The following is a 16,438-nucleotide window of genomic DNA, read 5'->3' as shown; positions in this document are numbered from 1 at the left end:
GGGGTGGAGGAGGATGAGGAGGAGACAAGCGTTTTGTTACTTCCTGATACAAATCTGAGGAAAGATTGCATCTAAACAATTTAAATGAGACCAACCTTGAGCTCTTCAATCTGCTGCTTGACTGTTCCCAGATCAGTTCCCACAGTCGTCATGTCACACAGCTTGATCACTGCGTTGTCCAGGTAGTCAAACATGGACTAGGAAAGATACAGAAAAAAGCGACATCAACATCAAGAGGACCACAGTTACTACTTATGACCATTGTTCCTTCAGTGCAATGCATGATGGTACCTGTAGTGCGTCCTGATACTGTACAGACGCCGTCATGGCCTCCTCCAGTCTCTCCATGCGCTCCCTCCAGGTCCGGTTCAGACCCTCCCAGGCAGCGTTCATCTGGGAGACGGACAGGAAGACAGACGCGTCAGGTCGGCAGAGATTAAAACAGAAATGTATCTTTTCAGAAGCAAATTAACCAGTTGATGTCTCACCTCGTCAATGGTCTTCTTGACTTCAGGTTTCTCGGTTTCTCCACAGGCAAAGATGAGGTCAGCTCCGAGGGTCCTGACGAACTCCAGCTCCTCCCTCAGACCATCCGTCTCTGCCTTGATGGCCTTGTGGGACGACAGCGAGACAACGTTGTTAACATCTACAGATTGTATTCCTGCCATCTATTCCTCTGCTCCTCCTCCTGTTTATCCTGATTCCCTCCCTCCCTCACGCCCTCCGTACCTCGGCAGCCTCGATCTGCTGTTTGATGAGTGACGGGTCCACGCCAGGGTCCTCCAGCTCCTTCACGATATCTTGGGAGTCTCGGAGCGTGCTCAGCAGCGCCGCCACGTCGGCCCAGAACTTCCCGGACAGGTCGGCGACGTCGTTGAGCTTCCCCTCCCTCTCCTCGGCTCGCTGCCGGATCTCATCCCACAGCGAGCGCAGGCGCAGGAGGCGGCTACGAACGGCTGGAGGAGAGAGGAGAGAGGAGTCAGAGTTTAAACAGGCTGCTGGAGAAATACCTCCCGGTCATTCTTTATGTAAAGTCAAGAAGAGTAATAATGTTTTCTTTGTTTGAATGCTGCCATCTAGTGTCCAGACCGGTGAAGTCTCTGCTCCACTCCCACCATCCACAGACAGTAAGGCCCTTCATGTTGATAAAGCATGGACGGCTGGGGTTCTTCAGAGGGCAGTGGAACAAAGACGCGTGTGTGTGTGTTTGTCTCAGCACGTGGTGGCGTTGGAAGAAATATGCAGAGCATAACGGCTTCATCTGATCATGATGTGACGGGGTCTGCCCGCTGGCTTCCTGCCAGTAACACAGTGACGGACTTTGCCCAGTTGATTGTCCAGTCAACTCGTTGGACTGGAGCCCAAAATAAGATTTTGACGCCTGACACTTCAATTTATAACGTTTGTGTAATGTTTTGTTGCAGTTACAGCCAGTAGTTTCCATTTTAAATGAGAATAGGAGATGCTGTGTTTGTGTAAACCCCTCATGCTGGTAAACAGGTGGACTGTATGTCATGTGTATGTTTGTCATTCACATCCCATCGTCTCACCCTGAGCCGCGGGATCGTCGTGAGCAGCTCGCCCGATGAGCTCCTCTCCGCGGGCGCAGAGGGCGGAGAAGCTCGGCAGCAGTTTGTCCAGCTCCAGGCCCTGGGATCGGTGCTCCGCCAGCTGCTCCCTGATCTTGTCCACCTCCGCGGCCACCGGGGGAGGCTGCCTCAGCCGCTGGACCGCCCCCTCCAGGGTCTCCAACAGGGGGTCCATCTTGTCGTGGAACTGGGAGTGGACAGAGAGTTGGAATAGCGTATTATGAGGAGAAGGAGGAGAGCGTGTGTTGAGGGGGCCGGGGCTGGGCTTCTGACAGCTGGGTGACATTTTGAAAGTGGGAAAATACTGAGATATTATGTGGGTGGTCGGCCATCTGTGACAGAATGCATTCACTTTAAGGCTTTTTCATTATCATCAATTTCCATTTCTAGAGGGGATGTAGAACACTTCTTCTACATGAATTAACATCTCAATATTACACCTTCAGAATGTCACCTTGTTACCCGAACAAAGCTGGATCTACCACACAAGAGGGAGCTGCTAATCCACACAGTTCAACCAGAGACTCATAGACAGGAGTGAAAACGTGGTGGAGTCTAGCTTCTAGGGAAATCAGATCGCTTTGATCAATACATAACACAACAAATCTCATCTAACCACACGGGACAGTTTCTGTGATACAAAAGGACATCGGAGACTGGTTTCATGGACATCAATCAAGCCGGGTCTGAGACCGAAACAATAATTCATGAAAAGCATGTTCCAGTTTCAGACTCGGATCAATTCAGGTCCCAAAACCGACACAAAAGGAGCATTTCCTAACAGATTCAGTTTGGTTTTATTGTCACTCAGGGTTGGCAGACACATGCTTTGGACCGTTATGATGATTATATAACGCTTAGAGGGATAGTTTGGATTGTTTTGTAGGTTACTTACATAGAAACGAGGGAACTGAAGACTTTTATCTACGCTCTCTTCAAAGCGCCCGCTGCCTTGATTGATTAGCGTATTGATGTTATTGTGTATCTATAGTAAAGCTTAAAGAAATTAAAGTTACAGAATAAAACAAAAAATCTTACGGAAACAGATGCTTTGTGTTTTGCTAAGTAATGGTGGCATTGAAGGGAGCGTAGATAACACTGTCCGATGGCAGGGTAAAGTTAGGGTAAATACGGGACACTGTTAGACTGATGCTGATGATTTTAGGTGCTGCTGTCCACAGAAGTACATTGTGTTGCTTCTGTTTCTCCAAACTGTAGGAAATAGAGAGAAGTAGCACCTCATACAACCTCAAATCAACACTAACTATCCCTTTAAGTGTTCATTTAAGCTCAAGAATTTCAAATAAGTAACCGTTACCTTTAGAGATAAACTGCCTGCATAAATGATGACTTTATCACAGATTAGTACTTCATTAGTGAATATTAATATTCATATTTGATGAGTCAACCCAATCATGTGGTGTAACCGCACCCTGAGTGCCAGTTTGATGCTGTCAGTCCGTTGTCTTACCTCTACCAGCTGGGTGATTTCAGTGAGCAGTGACGATGCAGAAAATGATGGTGGGGGAGGGGGGGCAACACACACACAGCACATCCACAGTGAACGAGGGACGGGATGGTGGAGGGTTGCATGACGGGGCGGACATGATGAGGTTAAGGTTAAAGGATGGAGGGGGGAGAGACAAGGAGGTGGAGGATGAGGACAGATGGAGGAGGAGATGGAGCGATGGGTTGGTTTGAGAGGGGGCGGAGGGTGGAGAAACAACACAATGTGTTATATCAGAGACATGCGTAGAGTACAAACTGCCAGGTGATGCAGACGCAGCGACACTCAGTCTGCCACACGGGTGACCAATGATGGCTCATGAGATGGAGTGCAGAGAACGTCAAATATCCGTGAAGGAAACTAGCACTAAAAGACGCCATGATGCTCTCAGAGAAAAGTCTAAGATTACACATTTTGAGGAACATTTCCTCAAGACTTAACACTGCTATATGTGAGTACACTCTCTTAATCAAAAGATATAAAATCATGAAAAATATACAAAACACAAAGTAAAGAAATAAATTCAAGAAAGCAAAGTCAAACGTAGCTTTTGGTGGCTGATAAATCTGTATAATCATTTAGAAAGTCACGGCACACAGGGACGTCATGCTGCTGTAATCACATTGAGGGCTGCAGACGCCGTCTATCAGCCTGCAAACAGACCTGGCTCTCTAATTTGTACTAATTCTTCCCTCAAACGGCTGCATAGTTGAACAAACAAGGTCAATACGTGAAATGTGATTAACTGACTTTCAGACTCCTCAGGAAAAAAGGCAGATTAAATACTGAAACTCATTAGATGCAGGTCTGCAGTCAGGAAACTGTTTCCCAGACTGAGCATTGAACAGTGAGGTATTTGTACCTGTGCAGACTGGGAGACTGCCTCGTCGAGGGACGTTGCACGACCTTTGACCCCCTCTTTGATGGCCATGTAGCGTTTCTCCGCCACGGTGTAGCGCTGCCTCACCGTCGCCCCCTCCTGGTGGCTGAGCTCGGCCAGCTGGGGGCCGATCTTCAGCAGCTTGTCGATGTGGGGCTTGTGCTCTGCGATGGACTCCCTGAGCAGCTGGAGGGGGAGCGAAGGGAACCGTGAACGTGTTAAATTATACACTTCTACATTTGGAGAGCTGAGAGAGATTCGACGTCCTCTTACCCTCATCTGGTCCTGCTGCAGTCGGAGGGCGTCCGTGTCGATGGCTGGCGGTGGCAGCTGCGTGATGAGGGTTTCGGTCTCGCCCAACCACGGCTCCAGTTCCTCGTAGGTCTCCCAGAACCGAGCCACCAAAACCTGGGCCTGCTCCAGGGCCGAGAACCGCTCACTGTGGCTCTGGCTCACTGCGTCATACCGAGCACTCAGAGAATCTGTCTTCACCTGAAGAAGAAAGAAGATATTAGTCAAACTCAAATGTCTCACGTTCGGTCTCTTCCTCTGTCTTCTCCATCGCTGACTCACCATCAGCGCGTCCTTCTGGGCGTCGCTGCAGGTTTCCAGGATGTCGTCTTTGGTGGCGAGCAGCTGATCCACGGTGTCTTTGTGTCGGATGATGTCGATGTTGAAGGCCCTCTGCACCTGCATCTGGGCCACGGTCACGTCCGGCTCCAGGCTCAGGGGCCCCAGAGACGCCAGCTTACGCTCCGTCTCCCCGACCCAGGCCAGCTCCGCATCCACCGCCTCCTCGTACTGAAACGAGCGTTCAGCAGGTTTGAGTTCTCGCAGCAACACAGATCTAACACTCATGTTCACACACAGGTTGAACAGCTTGCAGTACCTGCTGTGACCTCTGGATGGCAGCTTGTACCAGCTGCACCCGCTGAGTGATGGTTTCGTCAGACTGCCGGTAGCGCTGGTTGGCATCAGCGACCAGGCGGTCCAGGCCCTCGCGGGCTCGCCACGGGACCAGATCCAGCAGGGCGCTGCCCACCTCGTTCACCGTGTCCAAGACCAGACGCTTCTCCGCCGACACTTTCTTCAGCTCCTGTAGAGGTCAAAGCCAAGGATACGTTTAAAATGCAAAAGCTGCAATCAAGAGGAAAACATGCTTAAATATAGCCTTTCAGGCTTGGAGGCTGAAATTAACTCCACTAAATGGACTCCAGTGTGTCGCAGTTTCTCCTGCTGCGTAACTATTGTGTGTCTGGGGACCTGAACGCTTATTAAATGGTGTTAAAAGCTGAAAATGTCATTGTAGAGCGAAAAAAAAAGGAGAACGGCGACACATTAAATGGCAATAATGTTCAATAGCTTTTACAAACAGTTATTGAGTTCCAAGAAATCAATGTTACTATGGAAACTCAACTGATGGTGGGTTGAAACTGGAACGGCTGAAAATGTCATTACAGACGGGAGCTGTCATCAAATTAGATGTTCTTTTCAAAATATATTTTAATTTATTCTAGTGCGAAAAAATCAGCCTGAAATTGTTGGCGACGTTTTATCAAGTAAACACCTCCGACTGAATTCCCCAACCGTCACTTTGTAAAGAAAGAGTCACGAAACTCAACTAAGTCATGTAAAATAACTGCATCGTCAGCAGTTTCATAAAAAGGCTGCTCTTTAACACACATCCATGAAATATAAACCCACAGACACACGTTTTAAACCGAGTGACAAACCATTCTGTCCCACACTCCACCCACCTTCTGTCTTTCCTGGTAGGCCGGCGCTGCGTCCGTCTCCACGTTGTTAAGCTCCGCCTCCACGCCGTCCAGCCACTGGTTGATGTCCTCGTGGGCGCTGGCGAAGCGTGTGGCGAGCTGCAGGGCCTGCTCCAGGGTGCGGAGGGCTTTGCTGCTGCCGGCGGTCATCTCAGCGTAGCGGGACTTGATGCCGTCCAGCTTCTCCTGGATGAGGAGGACTTCCTCACCTGAGGGGAGGACACACATCAAGGTCATTCTGTGCTTTCAAGGTCAGCAGAGACAACAGTCTGGATCCACGTGTTCAGAGGAAGACCCGCTTCTTCATTTTTAGATTTCCATTTTCTTTTTTCTCTCTCTATTTACAGAGTTGGAAAACATTTCATCTCCCCTCATACATTATTCATTCAAAATGAATATTTTCAATCCATCAATTAAATTTAATGGCAAAATGCAAAACACATTCTGTGCTTTAACTCTGTAAACACAAGTCACATTCCTTGAATGTGCAAAACAACTTAATTCTCATATATTAATGTTATGTTTAAACATTATAAGCATGCTCTGCAAAATCTGACCGCACCATCGTGTTGATAGTTCCTCTCATGACCGACATTTGTCTGAATAATTGTATTCGTGAGGAGGAACGATGAGGCAGGCAGCTCGGCTCGCATGAGAAGAGAGACCCGGACCAGATGTTCCAGTTCGGGGGTTTTAGTTTCTTTGCAGTCATGATATACAGACTGTCGACTGCTTTATCGACCTCGCTGCTGATCATCAACACACATAAAAGCTGACTATTAAGTCTGACTGAGAGAAGGCTGAGGTTACCGGTGGTCTGTTTGAGTAAGGCTTGTCCGTTCTTGATGGCCTGGTCCACTGTCTTCTTCCTGCTCACGATCTCTTCATTCAGAGCCTGATGGGAGAGAGACGGGACGTTCACCTCCAGCACACAGAACACAGTTTCCTCTTCCCGAGCTCAGTGAGCATCCTTCATTCACTGCTCCAAATGGATTTATGTCATAAAACTACACCGTGTGTTTGTGCTTCGTGCTAGTGAGGCTAAAGCTAATATCATTGTAAAATGATGATGTACATTTTCCCACACAGATTAACTATTTATCATAAACAGACAATCACACATTAGTGATGGATCTATATTTATATAAAACACATTTACTTACTTAAAAGTATGAAAATATGATATTGTTACATATACTAATACTAATACTAAATGAACTGTTGTGGTCGTACCAGAGTGTGTTTGTGCTGCTCGGCCAGCAGCTGGTGCTGGTAGGTCTGCACGGAGACCTGATCCAGTCTCTGAGCCACCTCCGCCAGCCAGTTCAGCACCTCTACCTCCTCCTCCCCAAACAGCTGAGCGTTAGCCAGCGCCTGCTCCAGCATGCCCGCCCTCCTGGAGCACCAATCAGCAAGCTCCGAGTGACCCGACCTCAACGCCCCAACGCGCTCTCTCAACCAATCGCGGTCCGCCGCGCAGCTGAGCGGGGTCAGTGATTGGCTGAGGGACTCGAGGTGGTCAACCTCGGCTTCACGTGAGGACACTTCCTCTTGGACCGCCTATGAGGTGTGTGTGTGTGTGTGTGTGTGTGTTTGAGGGGATGGTGAAGGGAAGTGAGAAAAGAACAGCGAAAGAACAGAAAAACAGATGGAAAAAAACTTAAAATATGAGCATGGAAACGACAAATCATAGAACAACAACAAATCATAAACATCAATGGATGAATGAGGAGAATAACTTAAAAAAGACAAACTAAAAAGTCAACTTAGCATGAATAAAGTGAAAAATGGACTTGGAAATGACTGTTTTACATTGGATTACATTACGTGTAAGACTGCTTGTGTGTGTGTTTGCTGTTATGATTGATTCTACGTGACTTGGACGTTGAAAGAGGAGGCTGAATAACTGAACAGTGTTAAGCCTTCACTCCATCAACCAGGGTCTCCTGCTCATTGACACACACAGTCCCAGACCGGGACCCTTTGATGAGGCGGGGCTCTGTGACGGCGGGAGTCTGAATGCTACCTTGTGCTTGGTGATCTGCTGGGTGATCTTGGCCGTCTGGGTTCCCATGGGCTCGGCGGAGCTCAGGCGTCGCTCGGTGGCGCTCAGCCATTCTCCCAGCGGCTCCAGGGCTTCGTGGAACTGAAGAGCCAAAACCTGCAGCTCCTCCAACTGCCTCTGCCTGGAGGACGGGAGGAGGGGGGGAGGAGAGATGAGGAGGAGGAGGAGGGGGGGATGATACCAAGAGATGAGGAGGGGTGAGGAGGAGGAGGGGGGAGGATACCAAGAGATGAGGAGGAGGACGAGGAGGAGGGGGGGAGGATACCAAGAGATGAGGAGGAGGACGGGAGGAGGGGGGGAGGATACCAAGAGATGAGGAGGGGGAGAAGGGGGGTACCAAGAGATGAGGAGGAAGAAAATCAAGAGATGAGGAGGAGGAGGGGGGAGGATACAAAGAAATAAGGAGGAGGAGGAGGAAGAACACCAAGAGATGAGGAGGAGGAGGATGGGTGTGGGTTGGGGTACCAAGAGATGAGGAGGGGGAGGAGGAAGAACACCAAGAGATGAGGAGGGGGAAAAGGGGGGTACCAAGAAATGAGGAGGAGGAGGAAGAACACCAAGAGATGAGGAGGAGGAGGAGGGGGGAGGATACCAATAGATGAGGAGGGGGGGGAGGAGGAGGAGGAGGATACCAAGAGATCAGGAGAATGAGGAGGGGGGAGACAGATTTTATTGTTTTTTTATTGCTTCCAGACTTTTTTTCCTGCTAGACTGATTTTGTGTCATCCAACTGTCGTCTTTTTTTTTACAAACAGCGTTTATTAAATGTTAGCAAAAAATGTTATGATACATTATTAAATTTGAAAGAAATTCATAAACAGATAAAACATTTATATTGTAGCGTGTCTGAGACAGAGACGGAGGTTTGAAAACACGTCTTTTATTGTGTGTAACCAACGTATTTGATTGTGTGTGTGTGTGTGTGTAATAAACTCCAGAGATGCCTTCCAGAGAGTCGTCAGGCGTGAATGTTTCATGATCATGTTATGACTCTACTTTACACAAGCTCATCAGAGATATCAGACCTCCTCACTGTGAGTTCCCTTCCCTCCAGAGGTCCATTTCTTTCCCCAGTGAACAGACGAGCTGCTGAAATTACTCGCAGCCACAGAAGCCAGAAGTAATGATACTATTTCATTCTTTAAGTGCAGCGGTGCTCAGCGGAGCCACACACAGATGAAACAAGAAAACAGGAAATAACCGCGGGATTACATGCCGCTGAGCAACACCACCAATTACTCTCCAATACCACACATTTAAAGCGAGGCGACTTTGTTTTACTCTCCGTGATATTATCTGGATTTTAGAAGGAAGAAACGGGCAGAAGTGATCGTTCTGAAGTGTCGACTGGAATCCAACAGTGTAAGGGAGACCTTCAGAGAGCAACAGGATACCTTGGTATTGATTGCTTCAGTGAAAAGGCCTTTTCTTTTCTCGCTCCACAGTGAGTGTAGTGTTGAACTCAGACCCTCCCACCCTGAACCGTACCTGCCACCAGCCTTGTCCAGCAGCTCAGTCCACCTCTCTGCCAGACTCTGGAGCTGGGTCTGGATCTTCTCCCGGTCCTGAGTGTCGGCCGTGGCCGCGATCCTCTCTCCCTCGGCGCGGATCATCTCTACCGTCGGCCGGCGGTCGTCTAACAACCTCTGGAGCAGCTGGAGGAAGACAAACGCACACAAAACACGACACATTTTATATTAATAAACTTAAAATAAAAAGGCGTCGTAGAGCAGCGGAGCTTCAGGGGGTCAGGCTGCCGCTCATTGACTGCAGTTCACTTTTGCTGCTGGATGCTGGATACACGAAGGTTACTTTGGTACTACTTAGGTTTGACCATGCGCCAGATAAATCAGCATTGTTCATTGTATGATTTATTGAATTGACATATAATAAAACATATTGATATATTGATCTAGCTCCTCACAGAGCTGCAGTTAAGATATTCCAAAGTTTGATTTACATAGATTTATCTAATTATCTACAGATGATAGGTGATAAACCATGAAACTTTGTCAAAGAATCATATATTAGAGCAAAATCCATTACTGCACGTGTTTGAGGCACTAAATAAGCAGAGGGAGGGGCACATTTATTCTATTCCTACAACAGCAGATGACAAGTTTTTCCATTTTTGCCAACATCAACCATTTCTTCAAAAAGCTCATTGATTATTAGCTCTTTAAAGCGGTAATCAATGTGTGATCTAGTGACCCAGAGTAGCTGAGTTCCCCATGAATGACTAAAAACATGAAATACAGATAGGTACTTCCTAAAGAGGCAGCTGGAGAACAAACTTCCCGTCACTTAACTGGCGATCCAACCCTTCTGAGCTCAGAAAACAACATCCATGAACGCTTCCTGCTCCGACAGCAGCCTCTCTCCTCTGCTTTGAACCAGCGGCTCGCTCCGGCCGCTGGAATGCAGCCTCCCTGCCGTTCACGCTCTGTTTCTCGGCCGAGCGGTGACACCGATCTCCGTCACGGATGTAAACACGCGTGATTGATCGCCGGCCCAGAATGCAGCACAGTTATGTGCACAAACACAGGAAGTGTAAGTTGGATAAACAGGGAAAAGGTGTGTGTGTGCGTGTGTGTGTGTGTGAAAACAATACAAAACCGCCATGCATGCGTGTGTGTGTGTGTGTGTGTGTGTGACTGGTTTTATGCCAGTCTGACTGGCAGACGGTCAACTGGGCGGTTTGGATGCCAGGCAGACGGATCATCGACTGTGTGTGTTTGCTTGTCATTCAAATATCTATTGTTTGTGGTTGAAGGACACTGAGTGACTGATGTGATTATCAATCATGTCTGAACTCATCCTGTTTGATTGATGGAAGATCTGTTTCTCTCACCGTTTAGAAACAAATACATAATCCAGAAACACTGGAAGTGAAAATTAAAATCACAGACAGAAGCTTCAAAGAGCCGGGTGTGTCTAAAATAGCTAAATGCTTTATAGACACTTAAACAAGTCAATATGAGTGGAAGTGCATTCTATATTTAGAATATTTCTCCACTGGGAAGTGAAAGGGAAACTCATCTATACAGTTTTTATTGAAGCGCATAGATGATATAACATATGGATAATGGCTTCCCCGTCCTCACCGCTCCCCTGCTGGATATCAAATCTAAATTAAATGATATTTAAGGGTTGTGTTTTACGTCTCATCCTTCTCCTACCTTTTGTTCTTGGATCTGGGCCTTGACCACGCGGTACTCGGCTGACGGGGGCTTCTGATTGGTCACCAGCTCCTCGGTGTCGCTCAGCCAGCTTAGCAGAGGCTCCAGAGCATCCTGGAATTTCCCACAATGCAACAGGGCCTCCTGCAGCTGGGCGATGCGTTCCGCCACCTGAGGACGGGAGAGAGGGCAGTGAGTTGAGAAGGGAAGGTGTACTGTACGTATCGGGAGGTGGAGGTGGGGGGATGGGGGTCGTACCCGCTTGTTGAGGGAGTTCCATCGGAGGTTGGTGGTCTCCAGGTCGTGCTCCAGGGCCTGGGTGTCGGTGTGCTTGGCGGCGCTCTGGATCAGACCCTGACCCACTGCATTGATGTGCTGCAGCTTGGGCTGAATGCTGTCCACCTGCTCTCTCTCCACGGCCTGGAAGGAGGAGGAGCATCATCAAGCACTGACTCACAGAACACACACACTAGAGAAGAAGGCCTCAGTCCAAAATACACTGAACATCCAAGCTGTGGGACAACACATGGACGTGAGCATTTTATACCTTCAGCTTATATCTAGAAGTGGCTGGATAAAGGGAGAGGAAAGACGGACAGACAGACAGCTAGACAGACAGACAGACAGAGGGATGTGCAGAGATAAGAGAGGAGTGGGAGACAGGAAGGGAACAGGAGAAACGAGGGTGGAGGGAGGAGGGGAAAAAGGACGGGGAGAAGAGGATTATGGGGATTAGAGGGTTCGGCGAGTAAGGGGCTGGCTGGAAAAGGCTGAGTCGACAACACACACTCTCACTCACACACACACACACACACACACACACACACACACACACACACACACACACACACACACAGTAGAGTACACTAACACACTCGCATGACTGCACACAAACTTCACTTAATCACACACCCAAATTCACTCACTCACACTCTCACTCTCACTCTCACTCTCACACACACACACACACACACACACACACACACACACACACACACACACACACACACACACACACACACACACACACACACACACACACACACACACACACACACACACACACACACACACACACACACTTACAGAAAATGTGTGCCCAACCTTCGCCTGTCTGGACGCATTACTCACACCCTCACGTCACGGCGCAGCGCTGCAGCCGTCTTGTGATGACAATAGAGGCAGCCACCCGACACTAACGACAACCAGACTTGACTTCTCTGGCCCGAAAAAGACGGAGCAACAGCCAATAAAACGCTCCTCTGTCATTTCAAACCGGCCACTACTGTATCCAAATACATGGAGCAGATACAGCAGCCCCAGTCCCGAGGATTGATGTGGTCGTCCCAAGCAATTAAATCTATTCAATTTACTTGTGTTTCCACTCAAGAGTATTAACAGATGCAGAAATTGAATAAACTGCTAAAGTTTATTATGCAAAACTGTCACTTATATAAAGAGTTACTGCATCAAAACTAAGAATGTGCTGCTTTTTCTCTCATTTATACTATTGTAGATTCAATAGACAGGTATTTCTGTTGTGAAATGGGGGCAAAACTATAAATCTAACAATTAGTTTTGTGATGATCATCAATGAAAGCGATCATTAGTGGCAACAACAAGAACATTGAATTCAAACGTCCCACCATCCCAATACAAAACTGAATGACTCAGTATTTCATGAAGTGGAGAACATCTTGTTCCAGTCTGACTTGTTAATGTTGCTGAAACAGTCTGGTTTGATCTACACTTGGTTTTACTGTGGAGAAAAATTCCAACAGTAATTACAATAAATGCAAGAAAAAAAAGAAAAAAAATGTTCAGCCTAATTCCTGTAAACCATCCAGCTTCATCCAAAGATTTGCAAAATCCACAAAACAACTTTGAAAATCCTGACCAGTGGGCGCACTGGAAACCACCACCAATTAAATGATTTTCATTTGGTCGTTTGAAGGGGGGGGTCGATCCCTGTCATGAACGCATGTGAGAAGTCCTGACATTCAGAAAAGCCCCACAGAGGGAGAATTAGGCCTGGTGGTTTATCATGCTGTAGCAGCCAAACCCCAACAACCACACACACACACACACACTCTAACACACACACCAGATTTCGGTAAATCCAGTGCCGGAGGGAAATAGCTGGTGTGACAGGACTGGAGGGGGTGCAGTTTAAGTGAAGGAGAGGGTAAAATGTAGGTTCGGGTTTCAGTGAAACACCACTATGGTCTGGAAGAAGCTGCAACAGTCGTGGGTGTCCACCAGTCGAGTAATAACAAACCGCTTCACACCACGACAACCGACATACAAACATCTGAACAAGATCTGGTCCTTCCAACGTTTTCACCACAAAATCAATAAAAGACACATTTGTGATGCAAACTTCCATCAAATCACAAACTAAAACACATTTCAGCACGTTAGACTCAAGCCTTGTTAAATGACCACAAAAATAAAGCAAAACAAATGTATATGTAGGAGTAAAAACAAGGGGATATCAGTTCATCTTTAAGGTTCTATCAGATCAAGTTTCTACTTTGAAGATTCTTGGATGATTTCTACTTTATAGATGCTCAGATTTAAGATGTTTACAGACAGAATACAGCAGATCTGGAACCATACAGGTGGTTTAGATGCGTCTCAGAGTTTCTAACAGTTACGAACTTCTGCACACGATTAAATATGACTGAGCTGTGTGTGTGTGTGTGTGTGTGTGTGTGTGTGTGTGTGTGTGTGCGTGTGTGTGTGTGTGTGTGTGTGCAGGTTGGACACAGCTGTGTTGTGCTCATAGGCGTCATGGCTGCCTGGAACAGGAAGTCTGTCGGCCAGAACAACAATGACTGCAGCCATGACCTGCTCCGCCCTACGCCTTATCCTGGTGTGTGTGAGTGTGTGTGTGAGTGTGTGTGTGTGTGTGTGTGTGTGTCAGAGATAGAGCGGAACAAAAACAGAAAACAGCCATTCCTCATGTGAACATACGTATGTATGTAAACATGCTGTAGGTTGTGTACTGCCTCCTCCTCCTCCTCCTCCTCTGCTCCTCTTTGTCCTTCCTCTCCGCCCGCTCAGAGCGGTCGACTCCACTAAACCAGAGGTCTGGAAAACGTCCCAAATACTTGTCATTCTTCCCCACCTCGGCCCGGCTCGCAGCAGCACACGCTCTTCACCGAGCCGACTCAACTATTGCCACCCTGCTTGTCATCCGTCTGCCTACACCTCCTCCTCCTCCTCTTCCTCACCTCACCTCACTTCTACCTCTCTTCCCTTCTGCTCTCCCCCGTCCTCGGTCTCTCCATCTGGACCGCACCGGCTTTCTCACTTCAGCCGCCACTCAGCGTGGGATGGAAGTCGGTCTGACCAAACGCTGTTTGCACCGAGACGTCGTCAGATAGATCGTGAAATACAGTGATTTTTGCCCAAATGAGTGGATAAACCGGCCTGTGGGTTAAATCGTGGTAAATCTGGCTGCCAGTATCTCCTCACAAGAGTCCGATTGGTTGAGACACAAACACATTGCATAAAGCTGGACCAGATGGATTTTCATGTGAACTCACGATCCCGCAAATCACACGTGATCTTGTTATACGGCATGAATCAAGCTGCCGTGCAAAGGAAAGGAAATTATAGCACCTTTCACTATATTCAGACATTTTATAACGCATGACTAAACAGACGACATGTAAAGTTAAAGTCGGATGCTCTATATTTAGCGTTCATCTGTCAGGCCAATAACGGCGAGGAGAGGAAGAGATGCTTTCCTGTCCCAAACCTCCCTCAAGGACAATCGATTTCTTAAACCGGGACGGATGAGGACGCGTCGCTCCACACATGCATGATAATCACTACCGACAGCACCAAGAAACACATGCCGCTTCTGCAAGATATCAGAGAGGAAATTAAGAAAAATATGTGGAGCATCAGAAACTGAGAGCATGCAGGATGTTGGCCGGCTGCACAAACTTTTTTATCAAAGCTTTAAAGAAGTTCTCTCCTTTCATCTTCCTTTCCCTGCACGACTGATTTCCATAACTACACGATGATAAAAAAGAGCTGGTGGTCATATTAAAAAAACGGATGCATCTTCAGAGTGTTGCCTCTTAAAGCTGCACTCACGCCAGAGAAGGACAGGAAGCTTCTGGATGGGATTCAGTGTATGTGAGCGATAAGTGGAACGTGTGTCTGGGCCGGTAACAGCACTGCTATCGCTTTCCTCTTCCTTCACCCCCCTCCATTCCTACCCTCGTCCCTCACCCTCTTCCTGTCTTTCCCCCCCATCCTCCTTTCTCTTTTACTGGGACGAGGAACGACGGGAGGAAGGAAGCAGACATCTGTCTCCGAACTAACATCCACTCTTTGAAGCTGACCGATCTCAGACATGTGGAGAAATAAATCCCATCCGACACCAGTGTCCTTATTTGAACGTCGTCAAACAGATACAAATCTCATGCAAATGTTGCCTGCATTCAAAGCATGTTGGCTCACTGTCCTCTCTAAAGCCCCGCCTCCTTTTCTCTTTTACAGATGTGATGGCTTGAACACATCCTTTCCCTTCATCCGTGCCACCGCTCTTCTTCACAGATTTTTTGGGGGTATTTTTCGTGCTCCCTGTGAGACAGACAATGAGAGTGTCATATATGAGCTTTGTTGTCTCGCTGATAATCTGGGGAAGAAAAGGCGAGTGATGTTGAGACAAAAATATATGTAAAGTCGTGGAAAAGGCTTAGTTTTTGATCTACTGCTTTCTAATACATTTTAAGTGCACCTACATTCAATTCCAGTGGGGGATCAATGTGTTCCTGCGTCTGCTTTCATGCTCCCCCCCCCCCCCCCTCCATCTTCGCTGGTTTATCCCGGAGGCGGTTGTTCAGAACCAGAATTATCACATCAATCAAAACATGAATGTATGAGCCGCGGACCTGAAGCCACCTGCTTCTCTCTCCCCGCTCGTCTCTCGCTGTCTGCTTCATCATCCGTCTTTCAACACCTCGTCTTTCTGCCTCTCCTCCTCGATTCCATCTAGTACCGGAAATTGTTTTGGAAAATCCAGATTTCACACAGCTAAGCTCTATTCACATCGGACTAGTATTACCCGGGGAGCTCTAGTCATTTGTAATAATTGCGGAGGTCGTCTGGGATCTTAATCTGAAGCCAATCTGCTGATTCATCCGTAATGTACTATTGACACTGCCATGACATCTCCATCAAGCCCCCACAAATAGTGCCAGGCCTTGAAGCAGATTTTACATAGTGGGCAAACGGGGAAATAACAATTTCTGGGGTTGTCACGTGATGCCACGAGGCCCAAAAATACTACTTCCCTTTGTCTTACATTGGGAAAACTCTAAATCAGCAAATATTTTCTTCCAAAAACGAACAAAGAAATCTATTGTTTTGTAGTTTTTTGCATAAATAGTTGCATTATATCCCCGGGGACGTTTCTCATTTG

At 47.5% G+C, this 16,438-nt stretch overlaps 1 protein-coding gene across 2 annotated transcripts in view; it reads right to left on the bottom strand.

The window, feature by feature from the left end:
- Positions 1 to 16,438, bottom strand: part of macf1a (microtubule actin crosslinking factor 1a) — a 180,027-nt gene that overhangs the window by 15,756 nt on the left and 147,833 nt on the right. For both annotated transcript variants that reach the window (XM_084032230.1, XM_084032229.1), the window contains 16 exons: positions 11,254 to 11,415; positions 10,996 to 11,166; positions 9,305 to 9,471; positions 7,778 to 7,937; positions 6,985 to 7,311; positions 6,562 to 6,646; positions 5,734 to 5,960; positions 4,866 to 5,072; positions 4,550 to 4,777; positions 4,250 to 4,468; positions 3,959 to 4,162; positions 1,551 to 1,776; positions 730 to 956; positions 489 to 611; positions 292 to 393; positions 96 to 197 (listed from right to left, as the gene is read on the bottom strand). In XM_084032230.1, coding sequence (XP_083888356.1) covers positions 96 to 197; positions 292 to 393; positions 489 to 611; positions 730 to 956; positions 1,551 to 1,776; positions 3,959 to 4,162; positions 4,250 to 4,468; positions 4,550 to 4,777; positions 4,866 to 5,072; positions 5,734 to 5,960; positions 6,562 to 6,646; positions 6,985 to 7,311; positions 7,778 to 7,937; positions 9,305 to 9,471; positions 10,996 to 11,166; positions 11,254 to 11,415 — 2,937 coding nt within the window. The remainder of the gene's footprint in view (positions 1 to 95; positions 198 to 291; positions 394 to 488; positions 612 to 729; positions 957 to 1,550; positions 1,777 to 3,958; positions 4,163 to 4,249; positions 4,469 to 4,549; positions 4,778 to 4,865; positions 5,073 to 5,733; positions 5,961 to 6,561; positions 6,647 to 6,984; positions 7,312 to 7,777; positions 7,938 to 9,304; positions 9,472 to 10,995; positions 11,167 to 11,253; positions 11,416 to 16,438) is intronic.

The sequence above is a fragment of the Eutrigla gurnardus genome (genome assembly GCF_963514095.1).
Source record: "Eutrigla gurnardus genome assembly, chromosome: 17".
Lineage (NCBI taxonomy): Eukaryota > Metazoa > Chordata > Actinopteri > Perciformes > Triglidae > Eutrigla > Eutrigla gurnardus.
The sequence above is the reverse complement of the archived record's forward strand: the minus strand, read 5'-3'. Positions and strand labels throughout refer to the sequence as shown.